The following is a 22,060-nucleotide window of genomic DNA, read 5'->3' on the forward strand; positions in this document are numbered from 1 at the left end:
TCTGTTGGGCCCATACACCTTTAATATTAATATACAGTCTATGGTTTGGCCACATGAGGGCAGCGGAAATAGGTTGTGAACATACCTTTTAAATAAGCTAATACGGCGTACTAGTTAGCAGGTGGTATGTAGCCTACACATTCAGTAGATACAGAGCAACAATGGCAATAATTTGTCGAGTCCATATGTGTCCACCTGATGAATGTAGGGTTTAGTCCAATATTCACTCTCTTTAAACTCTGTTCCCCCTATGTATTAGTAGTATACATCGGGGTCACAGAATCCATTTCTCTAACAGATAATTAGCTAGCTAGCTAACTGAAGCGAACTGCCAATGATTGGAAACCCCCAGAAGGTAGTGTAAAAACACGTAGGCCTACCGCCATTTCAATGATATTTCCAGAATCCTCAAGTTCTCTTCTAACCATCTGGATGACAAGATATTCCACCCGCTGAATTACAAAAAAATATGTTTCCAAGTTGTGACTCCGTTTACTATCTAGGTAGCCGGTGGGCCGCCATCTTTGTTTTGATTAGGGAAGTTGCAACATGTTGCAACCATAGAATGTATAAATAACAAGGGGTGAACAGGTTACTAATAGTTTTCTATTGTTCAGCAGTCAGAATATTTTTGTCTTCCAGGTGCTAAGAGCAGTTTTTTATGATTCTCGAAATACCTTCAGAGCAAAGTATTTGTGTTATTGCTTTTAAACGACCTGGGTTTTTTACTTAAATAAAGGCGATTGTGTTTTATAACAGAAAGCCTAGCACACAGCTGTGTTACAAACTTAGGGAGTTGAGTTACAGAGAAGCTGTTTTCTTACAATTACAGGACACAATCTAAAAAAGAAACATGAATATTGAATTTAAATGATTACAGCTAAATCAAGCTTTGTTAGAAGCTGCCTTATAATGAATTTAGGAATTTTCTTGTCACAGAATAAACAGTTCTCAATTGGCATACTAAAGCTTTGTTAAAACCTTCAGAGATCCACAACTGTTTTAATCACTAAACATGCACTGCACAGATTCAGAGTTCTAAAACCCAAACAAGCTATAAAAAATACAACAAGATATCAAATCTGCTTTCCTTGGCAGTTACAATAGCATATTTATTCTGATGTATTGCACTATATTCAATGACAAACCAGTGACTTTGCTACTTGTATAGGCTACTTGTAATATTTATATACTGATGTACAGTCAGGAGAATTGAATCAGTAAAATAAGTTTTTAAAAGTTGCTCATCTGCTGATAATGTTATATATATATATTCTATTTTTGATTTTGTAATTACTTAGGCTACTTAATTATCTTTGTGATGGATCTCCTCAGCCACCACCAAAAACACAGCATTGCAGTTAATGTGTTTAAACGTATATTTTTGATTTTATTCAAACATGAATTAGAGGCACAACTCTCTTCAATCCAAACACATGTCTGTAGGTCCGGTGGGGCTGTAAGAAAAGTTTTTGTTCATGATTATTTGAGGAAACACAAAACATTTCTAGCTGCATTACAACAAAATAACCATAGCCAAGACGGACAGCACACACAGGACCAGTGTGTGTGAATATTTCTATGAAATAAATGTCCTGCTTTTATAATATGGGGCAGTATTGGCCACATCTCACAGGTAGCCTGTCAAGGGAGTCTTGTGATTGCAGTGAACGTCTCCTCCACTAGATGTCTGTCTTGCCTTTGCCACAGCTGAGGACTCCCCCTCAGGATGAACTTTTCTATCTTGCATTTTAAACTCAACTGATGCAAATGAAGACAGACTACCATTTTTACTTGCCCAGGTTTTAGATGTATCAATCATAGGTGACACCCTGAAACCCTTCCCTTTAACACTACTTGCATCTTTTTTCCCATTTTTGACACTGGAATCGTCCAAAAAGGGGTCAGAATCACTTCCATGTGGCATGTTGTAATAGGTGCACTTTGGAGTTAGAGGCTTTGCCATCTCCTCAAGCTCTGATGAGGATATGGCTTCAAGAGGGTAGTGGTGGGATTTGCAATGCGATGGGGAATCTTCGCTAGAGTTCGCTTGACCTGTATCTGTAGATGTGCTATCTAAATGACTGTACATTCCCAGGGAGACTGGAGGTGATTTTCTGATAAGGTGATTCTCCTTAAGTAGCCATCTACCTTGGTCGATCAGAACCCCATCAGCTGAGTCTTTTTCTGAGGTGAAAGCAATGCTCTGTGTGGTCTCTGTGGCAGGTTCTGCATCTGCCTTTTGTGAGCTTGCAGCACTGAAATAAGACAGATCCTCCTTTGAGGCTTTTGTGCCTGAGTTGGAAGAAAAACTCCCTTCACTTTTGAATGGGGCATTTTGAAAGACTTCTGTATGAGTTGCAACAGACAGTTTGGAGTGAGCTCGCTCCGCATTTGTTCTCCTATTAGGAATATCAGTCTTACGTCTGCAGACTGGAGAACCCTCTTCTCCACTCTCAGTGACAATATCTACAGACTCCTGAGTTTTATATCCACCACTCTCCGATGTTTCTGGCCTGTAATCAGACAAATCTGAAGTGCTCGGGCTCGGGAGACGCTTTAATCCGTACGAAACATCCTGTCTACTTTTTGGAATAACAGTTTGTTTAGTTTGTGTAACTCGAGCATTATCTGGCTCTATCCTGATTTTCCCTTGAGTGTCGTACGTGAATATAAGTGAAGAGGACTGCAGGGCAGAATTAACAAAGTCAAGTAATTCCTGTGATATTTCCGCTGGATGGTGTAGACTGCTGCTTCTTTTCTCGGGAGGCTCCCCTCCCTCGTCTGTTTCAAGTTCATTAACAGTGTCTGTTCCATTACCTTTATCATCCTCACATTGACCCTCAGAGGAATATTTGGTTGATGATTCAGTGTTGTGATCTGCTGCCTTTGCTTCTCCATTTGCTTCTTCACAGTTACTCTGCCTATAGGCCTCCTCCAGTAGGGTTTTACCTCCTGTACCACTCACAATACTGTCTGCATCATCAGTACCATTTTCTTCCTGTACCCCATCCTTTGATTCTTGCTCTTCATCCTCACCGAACCCCTCATTTAACTCATTACTTTTGTGTTCTTCATCATCTTCCCTCTCCTCTTCATCTAGCATTTGCCCTGTTTTCATATTTTCTTCAACCTCCTCTACAACTTCGTTCTCTTCTTCTGATTCTTCCTCACGACTATTTACTGTTTTCTCCAGTTCTTTCCTGCTCTTCTCACCCTCGTTGCACCTTTCTTCCTCTTCTATATACTTATCAATGTCATCTTCTTCCTCTACCTCATCTGTAGTCCCCCTTTCTTTTCTATGTATAACCTCAACGTTCTCACCATCCTCCCCCACCTCTTGTTCTCTCTCTTCTTCCTCATTTTCCTTCTCATTGTCTTCCTCACTAACCAACTCAGTTTTGTCCTCCATTGTTCAATATCTACTTCCTCTTCTTCATCTGTCTCCCCAATAACCTCATCTGCTTCTTCTTCTTCATTATCTTCCTCCTCCTCAACTTCTTCAATATTCCCTACTTCTTCTCCTTCATCAGTCTCCCCAATAACCTCATCTGCTTCTTTTTCCTCTTCATCTTCCTCTTCCTCAACTTCTTCAATATTCTCTACTTCTTCTCCTTCATCAGTCTCCCCAATAACCTCATCTGCTTCTTTTTCCTCTTCATCTTCCTCTTCCTCCTCCTCAACCTCTTCAATGTTTTCTACTTCCTCTCCTTCATCTGTCTCCACAATAACCTCATCTGCTTCTTTTTCCTCTTCATCTTCCTCCTCCTCCTCCTCAACCTCTTCAATATTCTCTACTTCCTCTCCTTCATCTATCTCCCCAAGAACCTCATCTGCTTCTTTTCCCTCTTCCTCCTCCACTTCTTCAATATTTCCTACTGTCTTTCCTTCATCTGGCTCCCCAATAACCTCATCTGCTTTGTCTTCTTCTTCCTCCTCCTCCTCCTCCTCCTCTTTTACTTCTTCAATATTTTCTACTTCCTCTCCTTGATCCGACTCCTCAATAACCTCATACTCCCCTTCCTCTGTCTCCTCAACACCCTCTCTCTCATCTGTCTCTTCAACACTATCATCTTCTCTTGCTTGTTGAACTTCATCAATTGATCCCTCCTCTGCTTCTTCTAATTTCTGCATTTCTTCATCCACTGTCATCTGTCCCTCTGCCCCTCCATCTACTTCCTGAACAGATTCATCCTCCTTTTCTACGCTTCCCTTTTCCTTTTTTGATTCCTCCTCTCCTTTGACATCCACTTCTGTCAGTGACCCCTCTTCTGCATCTTCTTTTTCTGCCTTTTCAGTCTCTTCACCACAACCATCACCATCCTCATTATCATAAACTATCTCTTCTGTACCATCCTCTCTGTCATTCACCACCATATCCTCTCTGTGTTTCCCTTCTTTCTTCCGTCCTTTGTCCTTTTCTGTCTCTGTTACGGGCTCATCTCTTTCTGTCTGGGATTTTTCTGATCCTTTATCAGGTTCTTGCTTTGACTCTGTCGTCATCTTGGCCTGTTGAGTATACACAGATTGCAATTTCTTTAAGTTATCTATCTCACCCTTATCATCATCCTGTTTTGTTTGAGCAGTGTCCTCAGCCATGCAGGTAATATCAGGCTCAGGTGATTGTTTTGTTTCATCGTTGCATTCTTCAACAAATGTTTCCACATCTTCCTCTGAGTCCGATTGGTTTCTTTCAGTTTCTACAAAAGTGCTTTCCTCTACAGGGTAAAAACTTTTAGCTTGATGGATTGTTGAAGTAATCTCTGCTCTGAGGTCTTGCGGCATATTCAGCTCATCCATCAGCTCGTCGAGATCCTCAAATGCATCACCCACTTCGGAGAAAAGATCCAAGGCAAATTCTGTTTCTGAAACTTTGGAAGACAGCGGCTCACTGTCAAGCCTTTCCCTCCGAATCTGGAAATCTTTCCAGCGTTCTCTGAACTGAGAAGATGCTCTGCTCTGTAGTTCCGTCAAACTTGCCCTCAGCTCCTCCTCGTCCTCGATGGCAGAAATCTTTTGTAGGGATTCCACCATCAGCATGGCCTCTGAGGGGCTTCTTGATTGGATGCAGTCTCCCGCCGCAGATCCTGTTAGGTTATCTCGCAGAGTCATCACTGATAAGAATGACACAAAGGCTTTACATGACGAGCCCAACACTGATGCCACTTGTGTTGAGAAATCAGGAAGGCTGTTGGACTTCTCTAGGTTGGATGTTGTGTTGGTTTCAGATGAACTTCTGATACAGTGAATAGATGAATAAAGTTCCCGCAGGACAGGTTTTATCTTTGCTCTCGAATCCAAAATGTTGGATTCAGATGAAGGTGCTTCGTTGTCAGCTGGAACGATATTCTCTGCAGATTTGTGTGGCCTCAGTCTGTTCTCCTGGTGCACAGGGTTGTCTCTGACACTCGGCATTGAAGCACATAAACCTCTCGCATATCGTTCGTTGTGCAGCAGAGTTCCATGAAAATGAGGTACTGATAGACAGGACGCTGACGCCTTGACAGCCTCGCCGGGCGATGGGTAATGCTCATCCTGCTGAGTCTGGCATTCACTATTTTCATCTAATTCAGAATCACCGCCTATCTGAAACACAACTTTTGTCTGAGGCTCTGATTCAGCTGTGATGGCCTCCTCAGTGTATGGCACTGGGTCTGGGCTGACTTTCTCCAACCAGCTCTCAACATATTGGTGGATTTCAGAGGGTGAAGGATTGAGAGTGGGCATTGAAAAACTCTCACTTAACTGTAAAGACTTTTGAGGTGATGGTATTCTGTTTCCAGTCATGACTTTGGGCTTGATGATTGTCTTTTTGTCAGGATAAAGTGATTTTTTGGGTTGTAAAATGTCTGACATGTTCTTCTTCATTTGAGGCCTTCCAGTTGGAGTATTTACATTATGGCCATTATATTTAGCAGATGCTTTACTCACGTTTTGTCTCTTAGGTGTTGTCATTTTTAAGGCTTCATCTTTCCTGGGTGTCTTTTCATCTGTACTCACTTTCTTAATTTGAGGCTTTTCTGCTCCTCTACTCTTTTGACCACTTCTAGCACTTTCTGATGAACTTAAAGCCTTTTTTTCCACACTGGCATTGCTGCTGAGCTTGTCTGGACATGAATGTTTGCTATTATTTGAGGGGCTTACAATCCTTTCCTTTTGTTTTTTACCCGAGCTGCTTGTTGAAGTTGAACTCTTTGGATTCCGAGCGGGTTTAATCATCTTTTTCTTTGATTCGCGTTTAGTTTTGTCTTTTCTTACTGTCTCCTGTATTTGGGAGTTTGTTGCAGTGATCTCATGTGTTGGTGTTGGCTCTGATGACAATGATAACATCTCCTCTTTCTGTCTTTGTAGCGAGTCAGTTGTGTGTGGCTGCCAGCTAAAATCTACATCACAATCATTGCTGGTTGAACGCTGTCCTGAGTCAATGGATGGTTTACTTTCTGGCACTGGAGTGGAACATTGCGAAGGTTCACCATCTGCGCTATGTTTCTCATTTGCAAAATAGTTGTCGTAGCAGCCTTGACTCTCATAAATATGCATCACCGTCTCTGTAACCTCCATCCCGTTGTTCTGTATTTGAAGGACCTCAGCTACTCCTGATGAACTGATAGAGGAGTGGGAGCCTTTGTTGCTTGCCCTTACAGATGCTGTTTTCCGAGGTTTAGGGATTGGCCTGTTGTTGCTACTGCTGCTGCTGCTGTGTCTGACAACACAGTATCCATCAGTTGTCTCACCGCCAGCCGTCCTCTCCATGTAGGAATAATGTCCCAGTGTGCTCTTCTGAACCCCTGACTCTCTCACTGTCTTCACACTCTCAACAGATACCTTCTTTGTAACTTGCCGAGGACCTGGCGTAGGAGTGCACTTGAAACTAGTTTTTGCTTTTCCCAAGGCCATGGAAGTGTAGCCCTCATTTGCTCGCTCGTCGTTAAAGCAGACGCCCTTTCTGGTTCCACCAGGATGATTCTCCACTTTTGTTTCATTTTCACTAAAGCTAGAGGAATCTTTGGCAACGGCGTTGTTTAAGTCAAGTGAGCTGTTGCCCGACTCAGATATCGAGGCACAAACTGTCCCCTTGCTAAGGCTGGAGCGGCTGAGTGTGGTTGTCCAGTGGAGCATCTCCTCCTCTTTAATGGTCAGACGAACTTTCATCTCCACTGTCATGCTGCCATCTTGATTCACACGGAAAGACTTTTCAATGTCATCGTCCTGAGGTACAATGTCAGCATGATGCTCGTTATCTACCCGTCCGGTTCCATGTGTCTCCATTGATTTCTGGCGATGGTTGAACTCTGTTGATGAGCCGTTGTGGTGAAGCAGGTGGCCGGTTGGGCTTCCATTTTGAGAGTTTTTTATCTGGTTGACAATATGTCTCTCTGATGATAAGGAAAAATTCCTTGAGCCTCTTCCACTCGACAAAGATTTGTTGTTCTCTTTGGTTGAAGATGTTTTATGAAAATACAGGTGTTTGTGAAAAAGAGAGGGAGAGACAAAAAGAAGAAAAAAAAATTAAGGACATTATTAAATCTTAATGGAATATTCATATTGTGTTGGTTAGGATAGATATAACCATAAATATCAGTTAGATAATTAACAGTTAGATAACACTAGAAAGGGTGTAAGTGCAAGTGGTTATCCTTTCTTTGTGTTCTTTGAATTTCCAATTACTGGCTATGCTATCCTAAATACTAAGATGAGCACATAGGCATTTTGTATTAGGACTGTCAAAGGTCAATTTACAAAATGAACTGGTTAACACTCACGAGTTCTGGGCTGCAACATAGATGGTTCCACTGTATCCATGTACATTACTTGTGCCATCTGCCCCGCTCCTGGAAAACTGTAGTTTCCTAATCTGAATGGCTCGTTGCCCGCTGCCACAATAACTCCAGAGCACAGGATAAGTCCTGCAAGACTATCGACCTAAAAGAGGAGCAGAAACACTTTTCATTACACACTAGACCCTAGTCTAGTCACCAATCTCTCACTATATTGGACTCCCAATACATGTAAACTGAAAACAAGACATTCAATTTGCATCATAAAAAAATGCTTGACATTTCTTTGGGCCACAAGTTGTCCTAAAACAGACCAGAGAAAGCAGATGATAAGGCAGTTCTAGAGGACTAAGATGCATTTAAAGGTTTGCATTAACAGGAAGCATGTTCTGTTAAAGGACACGCGGCAAGAAGGATTATCACTAGGGGGTAGAGAACTTGATAGGACCTCTTAGCACTTCTTGGAAGACTTATAAAGTGGAAAGTAACAGGGTAAAAGCCTTGATTCCTAATTCCTAAAATACAAGTTAGTGATTGAAAAGTAAGCCCATAACAGTTGTTTGTTTTAGTTAGTTAGGCATGACTAGATTATCACCCACTATTTCAAAGCCTGCTTCAATAAAAGCTCAGTCAGACATTTCACAACTAAAACAATTCATTGTTCCATCAAGTACTTCTTGACGACCTCTAAATGTTGATGCTTCTTTAGACTTTGAAAACAAAAGTGAAAACTCTGGGGCAATCAAGTAATTGGACCTTAAGTTAAGTCTGTTTTATCAAGATCTGATAAACTCAATGTTTTGTGTGTGTACTGTATAAAAAACTATATATAAGACTATCCTATTTTTGTAACCCAGACATACATTTGCTTAAAATAGCCTTAAGATCTTTATAAGGAAAGTATATTCAATGACAACTGTTACAGCAGAGGTACCATGGATTCACACAGCATGGTGCTAATTGGAAATTAACTTTTGAGTATTTCTTTGAATCAAAATTCACTTTGTTTCTCTTCTTGTAAGGAATATTGTTTAAGACTAACCTTGAGCCAATAAAAATCACTATAAGCACTGTAACTGTAGCTAGTGGGCAGCTAGCAGAGCAAAATCATAGTAGAACAGTTGTGTTTGGATTTCAGCTGGCAAAAACTAATATACTATTATTCCTTTCTCCCTCATCCTCCTCCCTATTTAACAAAGCGGGTGAGGGAGGTAAACACTCCTCGCTGAACAGTGTTTTGTCAAACATTGATTTTTTTTTCACTCTTTAAAATGCTGAAAAGGAGTTGCCGTAAATCTGCATTGATCCACAGTCATTCTCCATTTTCTTTATTTGTTAAATACTTACTCTTCTGCCATCTGTAGAGAAGATTTTCAGCACTGGGAACTGCAAAATTTGGGAAAGGTAATCCAGTAAAGCATCAAATGTTGGTGCTGTTCTTCTCTGCAACACAATTGTGCGTTTAACAGTAGGATCCTTATTTCTGATGACTACAAGCCTCTTTGGTGTCCGTACTGCCACCCTATCAGTGACATTTGCTGGTCTGTTGGTGGTGACTTCATTCCTTCTGCCAAACTGGGGTCTTTGACGTTTTCGCCGCCCTTCGCTGAAAGGTCTGGTAGTATTCCATGGTACCTGGCGCCGGTTCACTTCATCCAGGTTAAATGGCTTCACCCGTTTCTGATCCGAACACACATAAGATCCCCCATCATGCAAGCCATCTAAAGCCTTAACTAGGTGGGTCCCGCGAGGTGTGGTGATGGTCCTCACTCCAAATGGCAGTGGCACTTTTTTGGACAGAGCGTCTAGTAGAGCATCAAATGTCTTGAAGGTGCGGGCATTGATGACCATGCGATGCCCACCGAATTTATAGTCACCACTTTTGTAGAAACATACTCTTTTAGAAGATGAGTGCTCAGAGGTTGGCTGTAAGGGTCGGGAGGTTAAAGTCTGCCCACTTCCGGCGGACAATTCCTGAGCAGGTGGCTCCTGGGCCTCCTCCTGGACGGGTGTGTTGCTCATATTGTGAGGTGGCTGGAAAGAAAGCAAAAAGAGAGACAGAACTTTTTGTTATTTGTTACTGTTCAAACTACGTAAGTTGTGGATTAAATGTGATGCTCCACTTTGTCTTTTGAGTGTCAAACTGATTATCAGGTAAGATCGTAGTTCTGATAATAATTTAGAAATCTTGTCTACCTTTCCCCTTGAGCCCTGTACAAAGACCATTCAGCCATGTTGGACTTACATGTGTAAAGGGATGCACTTTCTGCTTTTCCTTAAAATGCAGCACTCTAAACACTTATTAGACTCAATTAAATCTAAAAATTAGCATTGCTTATAAAAAGTGCAACTAAGGAACTCCTAGAACCTCTTTACTTTTCTTAAATAAGTAAAATAATTTCATTTGAGGAGCCTTGAGGCAAATGGGATCGCCTATTCTTCAGTTTCCCTATGGAACAGTAGCTCTATGATGAGTGTCAAAATATCAGTTTACATATGGATCCATTCGCACCCTCCCATAATCCTGAACGAAAAACATTAAACAAATAATACGATCACATTTAGATTCACACTGCTTCTTTTCAAAATAAAATGTACACCAGCTTGTGATAACAAATGGTTGTCTACTGGTGTGGGATGTGATTTTGTATCAAAAAAGGGGCCCTACCCAAAAATAGTACTAAACTCTTTAACAATCATTACAAAAAACTAATTGCCTTGTTGTGATTTAGATTTTTTACAATCACCACAAAAGATCTAGTTAAACAGTGATGAGAAATTTGTGTTACATTTGTCCATCGTCATCTCAAAATGGAGAACACATGAGCACTCAAAACAACATTGTAAGCAGAATACTTTTACTGTGTCATTTAGGAAATAAAGTCAATTAGAAACATTCATGCACAACATTACATTTTAACGGAAGTAACGCCGACATACTGTGCATGGTCAATGTAAATTACATGTATACATTGTAATGTAAATTGTAAATTAATGATTAAATGTACAGTAATATGCTTAAGCTTTTTTTCTTAAGCATACAGACTATGTCCCTGTGTTTTTAAATATTAATATCTTGCAGATTCATTAATGCAATAAAAGATAACATAGGTGTTGTTGACATTATAGTCACATAATATTAGTAGGTATAAAGACAGCACAGTTGAAGAGAGCATCATTTGTAGACTACATTAGGAGATAACACCTTGTGTAAGAGCACAGGGCCTCTGTTGTTTAGCCTACTCTAGCAGTTACATAACTTATGTAATAATCTTCCGTAAAGGGAAAATAGTCTGTCTGAAGAACAATGTTAAATAACAGATTCTACATCATTAATGTTTAAACAATAACCCACATTGTCACTGTGAACACAAGTCTAACTAAATGTAGACCGACTTATACACAACCTGAAACATCAAGTAATCAGACAAATTACACCCCGTAGATACTTATAAAAAATAACTGACTTGTAAACAAACATGTCAAGAGAAATGCAATGAACAAGACTTACTGTATATCTCACATTTCACCTTAATTATACCGGCTAACAACAGAAAGTGTGCATCCGTTATTCCTCCGAGCGCTGGTCAAAGCCTCTCAGTAGCGTTGGAGGGCTATTTTGGGACATGCAACATCAGGGCCAATTTGCTTAATCTTTGCTCACACCTAATCAGCATATCAAGATAACAAATGAAGGAAACAGAGGAACTGTATTGCTGCAGACAAAACTATTATTAGTATAAGATTCAATCACAAATGGATGGCAATATTGTAGGATTTAAATCTTATTTGGCCAACCGACCGTATTATATTACGGCTAATGTTATCTTGTAATTCTCTATAAAAAAATGTTAATAATAATAATAATAATAATAACAATGAAATGTTACAAAAGTCCTCTGCCCCATCGGCCTTGAATTTCTCAGTTTGCATTTGTACAAAAAGAAAAAGAGAAAAAGTAACAGAGTGAATGAGTACAGTAAAATGATTAGTGAGCACCAGAATAATCAAAGTAAAGTAGAAATGGCGAAAGTTCATGAAGGTAAATGACCTCTCCCGGTCCAACGATATTAGTACATCTTTACTTTACAGATACCACAGGTGGCTAGGACTGTTTCTCATTTGCAAGCAGCCTGCATAATCAGATTTTAAAAGTCTTGGGCTAATAGGGATTAGGTTAAAGATTTTGCGCACTTGCTGACAGCATGAGGCAGAACAGGGTCTTAAGAGAGCACTTTTACCTCACAGCAGGTATTGGAAATCCACCATGAGAACACACAATGCATCAGTGTTTGCACGTGTTGAATATCCTGGTGGATGTAATTATTAAGAAATGTGACCATAATTTTGGAAATACTGCAGTTTTGTATCCAAACTTGGAAGGCCAACCCTGTATATCCAAATATTTACCATATTGTAAATTTTTGTTTAGTGGCTAATGATTTACTTGTATCCAGTTGTAAGAGCTGTGTCACTATACTGCAGTTACAAGACACTGGGCCAATTACCAACTGCCTCTGTGCAAGTAAAATCTGTTAATACCTCCAATGAGAACATGCAGTGTCCTGGATAATGGTGGAAGGGCCTGTGTAGGTCAAATATATCCAATGTATGGAACAGTTCTGTTACACCATGTATTCAAAGTGTGGATAAGAATAAAATAAAAGCTTAATTGTTACCTTTGCTATTGTGTTACCATTAGCTCTTGTAAACTGATGAAACAATGTGAATTTTCGGCACAGTATTTTGCCTTTGTGTACTGTATATTGTATATGTTCCTTCACTGTAATTAGCAGCATATTACATGTTTTGCTCAGTTAATTCCAATACTATTGCAGTAATTGCCTAACATTCAGTGACTATGTGGTTATGTCACATGCTGATCTGTTTGGATTAGTAAGATCCAAATCAGCGAGTCAATCAGTGCCAGATACATGCAGTAGATCAACAGTGTGCCATCTTCATGGCCTAGTTCCTGCTACTCTAAGATCACAGGTTTAATCTGCACAACATACATGCCTTCATCAAGAGCCAGAAGTCCTACCAAAGGCCCTTAGCGAGACTGAAACTTGTTCACCGACTGGTAATTACAGTTAATAAAACAGGGATAACTGTCAACTGCTGCCTGGAGAAAAATAACTATTTTTACACCCTATGTACCCGCAACTGTTCCAGGATTGAACATGCCAACAGTGCCAAACAAGTACTGACACTATTAATGTTTCAACAAGGACCTTTATCAGTGTTTTTCAACATGTTTGGCTTCAAACCTTAATGATATGACCTAGTCAGATTAAAATACATACATTTTGTATGGCTTAAGTCTTTTTTTTCTGCTTCCCTATCCTGTTTATTGTTGTTGAATGTTAATTGTGATCCCTGTTTGTGACAAAACTGGGACTGCAAAGACTTATTATTTTCGTTATCGATCAATCTGGCAATTATTTTCTTAATAAAGTAGTTGGTGTATATGAATACATAATTCAATAATCAGTAATAAAATATAACATCCCACCACAATCCCAAGCCCAGTTGAATTATATTCATACCATAAAATGTGTAAAAATAAATAAGAAAAAACATGTTTGCCATTTTTTTGCCTATAAAATTCGTTAAATGATTAGTAAAATGGTTGCCATTTCATTCAGTTCATTTAAAAATGATTAACTATTAATGTAAAAACCAGGGCAGGCCCAGACGTTTTTTTGAGAAATTGAAAAGTTTCCAACTGTTGATCCAAGCTAAGATAAGTGGCACTTTGGCACCATCTAACGATAGGTAGTGATGTTGTCATAATACGGGCTTTGTTTTGGTAGCAGGAGGACGTATAATAAAAATAATGACAATATGTGTGTGCAGAACTCTAGAGAGAATACAAATGTATATCTGAGTATTCATTTCATAAGGAAGTGTCCTTTGTCTGATTAATGCACTGAGTGGTAAATACTAGTTAGTGTTCTGATAGCTCCCATGCCCCCAGATAATTGTGAGGAATCTTTAATTCCGTCTCGATTAACTCCCCCTAAACTCATCATGCATCAACTACTCAGGTCTGCTCCACGGCGGTGTGCGGTCCCCGGTCCCTCAAGTATACGCCGCCGCTTTCCCTTCAGTTTCGTGTTCTTTGTCGCGATTTCCCTTTTCCATTTGCTCCTGATTTTTGGATTTCATCAGATCAGTCAAAATGGGCAAAAAGGAGGAAGAGGAGATCATCAGAATTGCAAAGAAGATGGATAAAATGGCGCAGAAGAAAAACGGGGTGAGATGTCTGTGGAGAATGGATGCTTACCTGCCTGCTGCTTAGCCGATCAGGCTGATGATGTGCAGCTAACGTTTGGCGCTAATGGGCTGTTATGTGGTTTTCTGCCGACTTTCCAGCTAATTAATCATCTAGGCAGTTCAGTAATTGTCAACACAATTCAATAGTATTTTTCCCAACTCTGAACTACACGGTTAACCTGGAAAATAAGTTCCACGGCTAGGGCTAGGTGTGCTTACTGGCTAGCTAGCTGCAAACAGCTAGCTTGCGAGTCTGTTTATCTGAACGGCTGTTCTATGGGTTGCTAGCAGCTAGCAACATAGTAGCTCGCTACCCTTGTGCCTAGCAGCGCTATAACATGCTAGATTTGGTAATTTTAAGACCAGCGAAATTAAGTAGCTAGTTAAAAAACAAAATCTGAACTAAAATTATACAACTATTGTTAATATTTCTGTTGTGTTTTGTGATTTTCCAAGCGGCTAGTAGATGACTGCGTTGACTGTTATGGACGAGTTTAGCGTTAATAACTGTTAGCCGCCTATCTAACTTAATGTTATTGTACAACATATGATCTGACTTCAATGGGTCTACAACGATTATCGATTACTGTGTTATAATGTGACTACAATGCCATCACAATTTCACCCAAAGTGATATATTTAAATATCTTCTTACGTCCAGCAATAGTCCAGGACCGAAAGATGACGTTATTAAATTTACTATCATGTTAAACCAGAAAAGCAGCAAAGTCCCACATTTGAGAACCTAGTAACTTTGCAAGCTGATGTTTGTAATTGTCTCTTGAAAAGTCACTCAAACGATAAATCCATTATCCAAACTAATGTTAGTCAATTATTTCACTTTCAAACGTTAATGTTCAACTTCCATCTAAAATATATTACTTTTTATGCCCTGAATATCAACTTGTTGACAATTTTGTTTACTTACTTACATCTGAAATAATACTGTGAATAAATAGCAGTTAACTTCCATAGAATAAGTCATCAGTAAGCAAGACTGTGTGAAATATGACCAGGCTCACTCAATCCCCTCTTCTCTCTTCTACAGGCCGGGGCTTTGGACTTATTGAAGGAGCTGCGAAGTATCCCCATGACTCTCGAGCTTCTTCAGGTACCTGGCTCAATTCTTCTCAACCCTAACTGTCAGTGCTCAAAACCTGAAGTATTGACACAATGTCTTTCTGCAGTCTACCAGAATTGGGATGTCTGTTAACGCCATCCGCAAGCAGAGCACAGACGACGAGGTGACATCCCTAGCCAAGTCCTTGATCAAATCATGGAAGAAGCTTTTAGGTAATTTATTCTTTTCAATTCTACTCAACCGTGCAAACTTGTTTTGTTATTTGTCATTTTTCAAAGGAGATCTTTTGATGTCTCAAGCTCTTGTGCATGATTGTACTGGAACCATTCATAGCTTTTTTGTAACTGGTTGGCTTTCTAAAGCCCAGGCAAATTTTGATCCTTTGCTTACCGTAACACATCAAACTCTAGGTACACCAGCTGTCAAACATGTCCTGTTTGAGTTTCTTAAATCACTTCCATCTATTCACAACCCACAGTGTTGTGCGTAAATAAGGTGTTCAGCGGCACAAACAAATGGACCGAAGTTTCAGTGAAGACATCCACACTGACGGCAAGCGTCAGCCTGAGAGGATTTAAGATTTTTTTTTTTTTTTTAAAGGTTGTGATTTATTGTGTAACATAGGCATAACATTATAAATTATATTGTTCATATTTGATTTTTTGCTGCTGAAATTGAATTTATAACACATCTCATACATGTTTATGGGATGTGTTTTAAATGTACTGTTATTTCCGTAATGTCATGCCCAAGTGTTTATTCTAATATTGTCTACTTACATCGTTACCACTAATGTTATTACTACTTCATTGTGTGATTTTACAAATGTATGACTCAACAGACATATTAGAGAAGATGATGTTTTAGAAAGGTAACAATCTCGCAAAGCTACTACCTCACATGGCAATATATTCCCAAGCCATTAAGGTCGCTTTGCTTCTACTTCAGTGACACAACGTACCTGGTTCGATTCCTACCAAGGACCATTGTTGCATGTCTCTTTTTATGTTTTTAAATTGCCACAGAACCAGGCACAGTTATCCACACACATTTAATAAAGAAACACGATACAACCCTACAAAACATTATAGGGTTCCATTAAAGGAAAGCTGTGAGGCTGGCTTTTTGTACTTAAAGCAGAGCTATGCAGCTGTCAAGCACATCAAAATATTGCCTTTACTCATTTTAATGTTGGCCTTCTCTTGTGTAACTTTGTTATGGTGTATGTATTCTTACTTGCTTGATTTCTGCCACTTGTGCTCCAGATGAGCCTGGTGGTGGAGAAAAACCTTCAGATGAAAAGAGGAAAGAGCAAACAACGCCTGTTTCTCCCTCGCAGGGAAGCCCAGAAGCAAAAGAAGAAAGGTAACAAGACACATAATAGTATTTTTTCCCCCAACGTTTACCATTAACGTTTAAAGGTCCCATGGCATGACAATTTCACTCTATGAGTTTATTTTTATTTTTATATGGGTTCCTCCAGCCTGCCTATGGTCCCCCAGTGACTAGAAATGGTGATAGATGTAAACGTGTAAACCAAGCCTTGGGTATCCTGCTCTGCCTTTGAGAAAATGAAAGCTCATATTGGCCATTCTGGAATTACCTCCCCTTTCTCTGCTTTACCTGCCCAGAGAATTAGGCCCACCCATGAGAGAGAAACATACCGGCTAGTGGCTGTAATTCTGGACCAAGGCAAAATTTTGGGAAAGAGATTTCAGATATGGTATTAAGGGACCACTAAGGTCTAGATAAAAGCATCCAAAGAGCACCAAGTCATGGGACCTTTAACATTTCTGAGCATCAACACACGTCTTTTGCTATTTGGCTGCAAAAATGAAATGCATTTTTATCTACTTTTCATATGTTTTTTTGAAATGTGGTTTACTTCAACTGAAGTTCTCTTCTCTCATTGCGCCCATAGCAGCTCCAGCAGTAACTCCAGCAGCAAGAGTGAGCCTGCTGAAGTTTCAACCAACACATTGATCAACACCTTTCCTCGCGCCCCCAGCACCTCCGACTCTATCAGGATCAAGTGCAGAGAGTTGCTGGCCAATGCTCTGCAGGCTGGAGGTAACATTTTTAACACAGAACATATGTTATTGTGGTTGGTTACGATTGGCTTTATTTACGTTTTTTCTAAATTATATTTATGCCCATCTTCTGACATGTTGTCTTTTTTTTTTATTCAGATGATTATATTGCTATTGGTGCTGATTGTGATGAACTCGGAGCACAGATCGAGGAAGATATCCTTTACATTGAATGGAAAATGTGCATGAAGCAGATTTTTGTGTTTAAAATTACTTTTACAATTGGGTTTGATATGTCAGTGATACAAATAATCACAGTAGAGCTGTGACTCACCCTTTATTAATCTTCTAATCGTACTTTAGTTTTCTTAAATAATTAATTTCATAGTCTATATTTTTTGAAAAACTGGCAAAATACCCATTTCCAACAATTTCCTGTGCCCATGGTAATTTCTTTGGACTTTAAATTGTTTATTTTGTCTGACCAACAGTCGATACTCCTGAAGTAGTAGAAAACCCCAAAAAATCCACACTTTTCAGAACTTAAAAACTGAAAATATTAAGCATTTTAATCATTGCTCAATTCATTGATACCTAACCAGTTAATCTACTAAATGTTTCAACACAAATACAGCTAAAGGTGCGTAGATTTAGGCTCTACTTTTTATAATGAAGGATGAAAAATACATTGCCCACTTGTATTCCTTGACCTGCTATCACTTATCTTTCAAGAGTTTAAGAATACAGACATGAAATACAAGAATCGTGTGCGGAGCCGAATCTCAAACTTGAAGGATATGAAGAACCCAAATTTAAGGAGGACTGTGCTATGTGGGAGTGTAACCCCCGAGCGGATGGCTAGGATGACCGCAGAGGTGTGTTTGCTGTTGGTGGCTTAATCTTAGAGATCCTGGACTACACAGTCAGTAGTAGGGCTGTAACGATGCACCAAACCATGATTCGTTCATATCACGATTTTTGACCCACAATTTGATACAAACCTTGATTCTTTTTTTTAGGGAGGGATTTTTAAAAAAAGAAGATATTTTTATTAAATAACATGTGAAAAATCTGTATAAATTGAACACCAACTATGGAAATTATTAACAATATACCTAAGTAAAACATACAAATAGCCAACTCTATAATACTTAGTAACAAAATACTGTTGAGAAACAAACTCTATTGTGGAGATGATTCGAGCATGTTGAAAGTTTTTCTTCAATCAAGTTCTCTTACATTTACAAAGTAAATTAAACGGCTACTGTTTCACAGTACTGTGCACGGTCCGAAATTAACACTCGCCAAATGTGGGGGCGGGCCGACACTCAAGCGCATGAACACTGGCGCACACACCAGCCACTACCTTCTGTTTACTGATAGCTAGCGTTTAACTCAGGCTAATTAATTACCTGGTAAGGTGCCATTTTTGGCAGCCAGCCTTCCAAAAGAAAGCACGGGAAGCAGAGTCTCAGTTCACCCATCCGGGAGACTCTGACACACTTTCCGCACTCTGTGTCCGTGGACCGCTGTAGGCTTGTACCGGTGTCAGTGTTTTTGTGCATTGTCAGACACACACAGCCATTTTCTTGAAACCGCTTGCAGGACTGACACAAGTCCACAGTGGCCCGCGTGTAGCGTCTGTCCGAGCCGTCTCCAGTGCTTCCACCTGTAGGTTGTCAGCAGTGTGTCTGCCTGGTATATTCTCACCGGTCCTCATCAATATAGTTTCATGTGTCACGTAGCTCTCCACGAGCAGGAAAAAGGAGCTTAAAACGCAACTAGCGATGTGATCTTGTGATCTGGACAGGAAGGATAACTTTGGGAGTTGGAAGGAGTGTGTCGCGATTCTTCCTTCTCACAGCGTGACACAGGTTTGTAGATCGGAGTGTCGCGCTTTCAGATTTATATTGCAAATCGTTACAGCTCTAGTCAGTAGTACAGTTATTCCAACGCTGCTGTTGCAAATTCTTGGTGTATATATATCTTGTTACAGCAGTAACATATATACAGTGATGTATTTAATGGTATCACAACAACATTGTGTTTCTGTAGGAAATGGCCAGTGATGAGCTGAAGGAAATGAGAAAGAATTTGACCAAAGAAGCTGTCAGGGACCACCAGATGGCCACCACTGGAGGCACTCAGACTGATCTATTCACCTGTGGCAAGTGCAAGGGGAAGTGCTGCACCTACACACAGGTACAGATTGTCATTTGGGCTTTATTTGAACTGTGGCGGGAAGAGAAAGATGTTGTGGTTGATGGTAAACTTGGTTTAACAGAGATTACATCTCGTTTGGAAAGTATGTGAAAACTTATAGATGTGGATATAATTTATTTATGTTATATAATTTATATAATTTATTTCCGCACTGTTGTAGACATCACGATTTAGCTCCTCTGTTGAAAAAGTTGATATAAATGAATTGACTGAATGTACATGGTTTGGTTAAAAAAAAAAAAGCATGGTACATTGTAATATTGATATGACTGCTTGCTGATCAGGTAACTTAAGTGCAAATTGGCGACTTGTGATTTTTCCATGATTTAGAGTCAGTTTTTGACAGCTGCCCTGCTTTTTCAGTACGATATTGTAATGAATGGTTTGTTAATGTGTTTGTCATTCCCAGGTTCAAACTCGGAGTGCTGATGAGCCAATGACCACGTTTGTCTTCTGCAATGAATGTGGAAATAGATGGAAAGTAAGTTGGTTAAAGTGGGTTTTGTTGACTCAGTCCTGGAACGCATCAGTTAACTGTGCATCAAGTCTTTGTATTTTATCGTTTAAGTTGTGTGTGTCTCCACATAATATGCAAGCATCAATATTTTTTGCAGATGTGTTGGTTCCAAAAGACTTTAGGCCATTTTGGGCCTTGTCCACTCTCCATGCAGGCTTCACCTGCACACCTTACAAATGAAAGCTGAAACGATTAGTTAAGATAATTAGTTAATTCCTTAGTTAGATTCATTAATTAGTCAATAAGCAGGAAATGTATCTGCAACAAAACTGATAATTGATTTACCTTTTTATTTAATTTAGCAAGCAAAACTCAAAACATTCACTTTTTCCAGTCAGTGTTGCCAACTCTTTTCCAAAGTAGCTAGCACCACCTCCAAAGTTCGCTAAAAGTCACCAGAAAACATCATATACTCATTTGCATATTAGTGGCATCATTGCGTGTCATTTGTGTAAAGCTTAGTGGATGTATCGGCTTACTGCCTGAAGCTTACTGTGCGAGGGGAGAGGAAGAGAGAAAGCCCGTGTGGTTTTCAGAAGATCCGTGGCCTGTGATTACTCTGAGCAGCAAACCACAATATAATATATCTCACTTTTCCCATGATGAAGTTGTTAAATATAACACTAGTCTCTTTTTAGAAATGAAGTTAAGTTAGAGAAAGTTGCCAAGTTACCAACACTGATTCTTGGTGTTTAAAATCTGACGTTTTTTTGTCTTTTGATTGTGTTTTGTTTTGTAAATTTAATACCTTTGGGACTGTTGGTCAGTCCTTTGTTTAGTATTAATAGAGGTTGACACAATGTATCTATCAAGGGTAAAGACTGTGCTTTTTGATTTAATTTACATTATAAATGTAACCAATGCCATATCATTAAGAATTCCTAGTAATGTTTGAGAGGGCAAAGAAATAAAGAAAAGAAATTAAAGCCTACATAAGTCTAGGTCAGATAATAGTCAGTGTTTGTTAACAGAATTTGTTTCCCCGCTATTTTTTATTCATTACATCATTTATAATCATCAGTGTTCATTGTTAATATTCCAGTGTCTGGGTATTAATTTGTGTTTTTTTGTCCTAGTTCTGCTGAATCTACATGGCACTTCAACAAGTAGCAACATTTCTGGACCAGGTTGTGTCTCTCTGCAACAGATTGGAGCTTTGTATTTTGTTGTACATAGTACACAACATGCCATACAAAGATGCCACATGTTACCGTTTGAATAAATATCCTGTTCATAGATTGAGCTTATTGTCAGTACCCCAATGACCTCCCCCAAAATCTTTTACTATTGTTATTAGTTGTTTTGTCACTGTCAGATATATACGATCAATCTTGTCTCATTCTTTTATCTGCATTTTTTTATATGTAGTTTTAACACTTTGGACAATGTTGATTTGCTTTTCCCTTACAACATTGCATTGTTTTATTTAATTTCCCGATAAAAGTGTAATCCATTTGATTAAAAAGAAGTGTTTTTCATTAGTCGTCAGTGTCCTGTGGTTACTGTATGTGAATCTTGAGCATTACACTGATGTGTGCTTGCGTGTGAGAGATGATCATCATCACATCAAAGCGAGCGCTGATGTATGCATATTAATCTGTCTACAGACAGGATAATGTCATTGGCAGAACCAAGGAAGACACAATTGTTTCCCTTCGCTTTTAAATTGCCAGGTGCAACCACTTATGTTGACAAGCAGTTGTGCTGCCTAAGCCTCCACAAACTGAACCCAGACCAGTCAGTCACACAGGAGTAAGTCAGTTCAATCTTAGAACTTGAGGAATGCTATTAAGGCTAGAATGTCTTTTACTAATATTAGAATATTAAGATGTGTGCAACATGTTTTTTTTTAATTCTTTTTATTCAGTTACAGGCAATTCTTATTAAATAAAGTTATGAAATATCAATGTGATCAAATCATTTTGTAATTCTATCATTTAATGAGTGTCATGTGTCTCCAGAACCCCAAACTGAACAGAGTTAAGTAGATATCATTTAATAACCACTATAATAATACATACATATGCTCAAGTGTCCAAAGTATGTGTTTTACTGTACTTCTTGTGTATTATTTAAAATTGGCACTTGGCTTTTTATGAAATTGTACCTCATGTTTATATTGAAGATGAAGTGGCTTGACTCAGAACAGTAT

At 39.2% G+C, this 22,060-nt stretch overlaps 2 protein-coding genes across 3 annotated transcripts; one reads left to right on the top strand and one right to left on the bottom strand.

Annotated features, from left to right (window-relative positions):
- Positions 1-1,365: 1,365 nt before the first annotated feature.
- LOC116698539 (oxygen-regulated protein 1) lies at positions 1,366-11,620 on the bottom strand. Its single transcript, XM_032530499.1, is given in 7 exon segments — positions 1,366-1,669; positions 1,672-3,406; positions 3,457-3,765; positions 3,829-7,433; positions 7,764-7,923; positions 9,126-9,812; positions 11,290-11,620. Coding segments are annotated over 6 exon segments (6,552 nt in total). The 5' UTR covers positions 9,801-9,812; positions 11,290-11,620; the 3' UTR covers positions 1,366-1,601.
- Positions 11,621-13,782: 2,162 nt separating this feature from the next.
- Positions 13,783-21,344, top strand: tcea1 (transcription elongation factor A (SII), 1). 2 transcript variants are annotated; one of them, XM_032530485.1, is made up of 10 exons: positions 13,783-14,037; positions 15,106-15,168; positions 15,245-15,350; positions 16,404-16,503; positions 17,063-17,208; positions 17,328-17,384; positions 17,889-18,043; positions 19,224-19,370; positions 19,801-19,872; positions 20,985-21,344. In XM_032530485.1, exons 1-10 carry the CDS (start codon positions 13,963-13,965, stop codon positions 20,991-20,993), a joined length of 930 nt encoding a protein of 309 aa, XP_032386376.1. In that variant the 5' UTR covers positions 13,783-13,962; the 3' UTR covers positions 20,994-21,344. The 2 variants fall into 2 exon arrangements, with proteins under 2 accessions (XP_032386376.1, XP_032386375.1); XM_032530484.1 differs by having other exon boundaries at positions 13,784-14,037; positions 17,060-17,208.
- The last annotated feature ends 716 nt before the right edge of the window (positions 21,345-22,060 follow it).

This window comes from Etheostoma spectabile, chromosome 12, assembly GCF_008692095.1.
Source record: "Etheostoma spectabile isolate EspeVRDwgs_2016 chromosome 12, UIUC_Espe_1.0, whole genome shotgun sequence".
Lineage (NCBI taxonomy): Eukaryota > Metazoa > Chordata > Actinopteri > Perciformes > Percidae > Etheostoma > Etheostoma spectabile.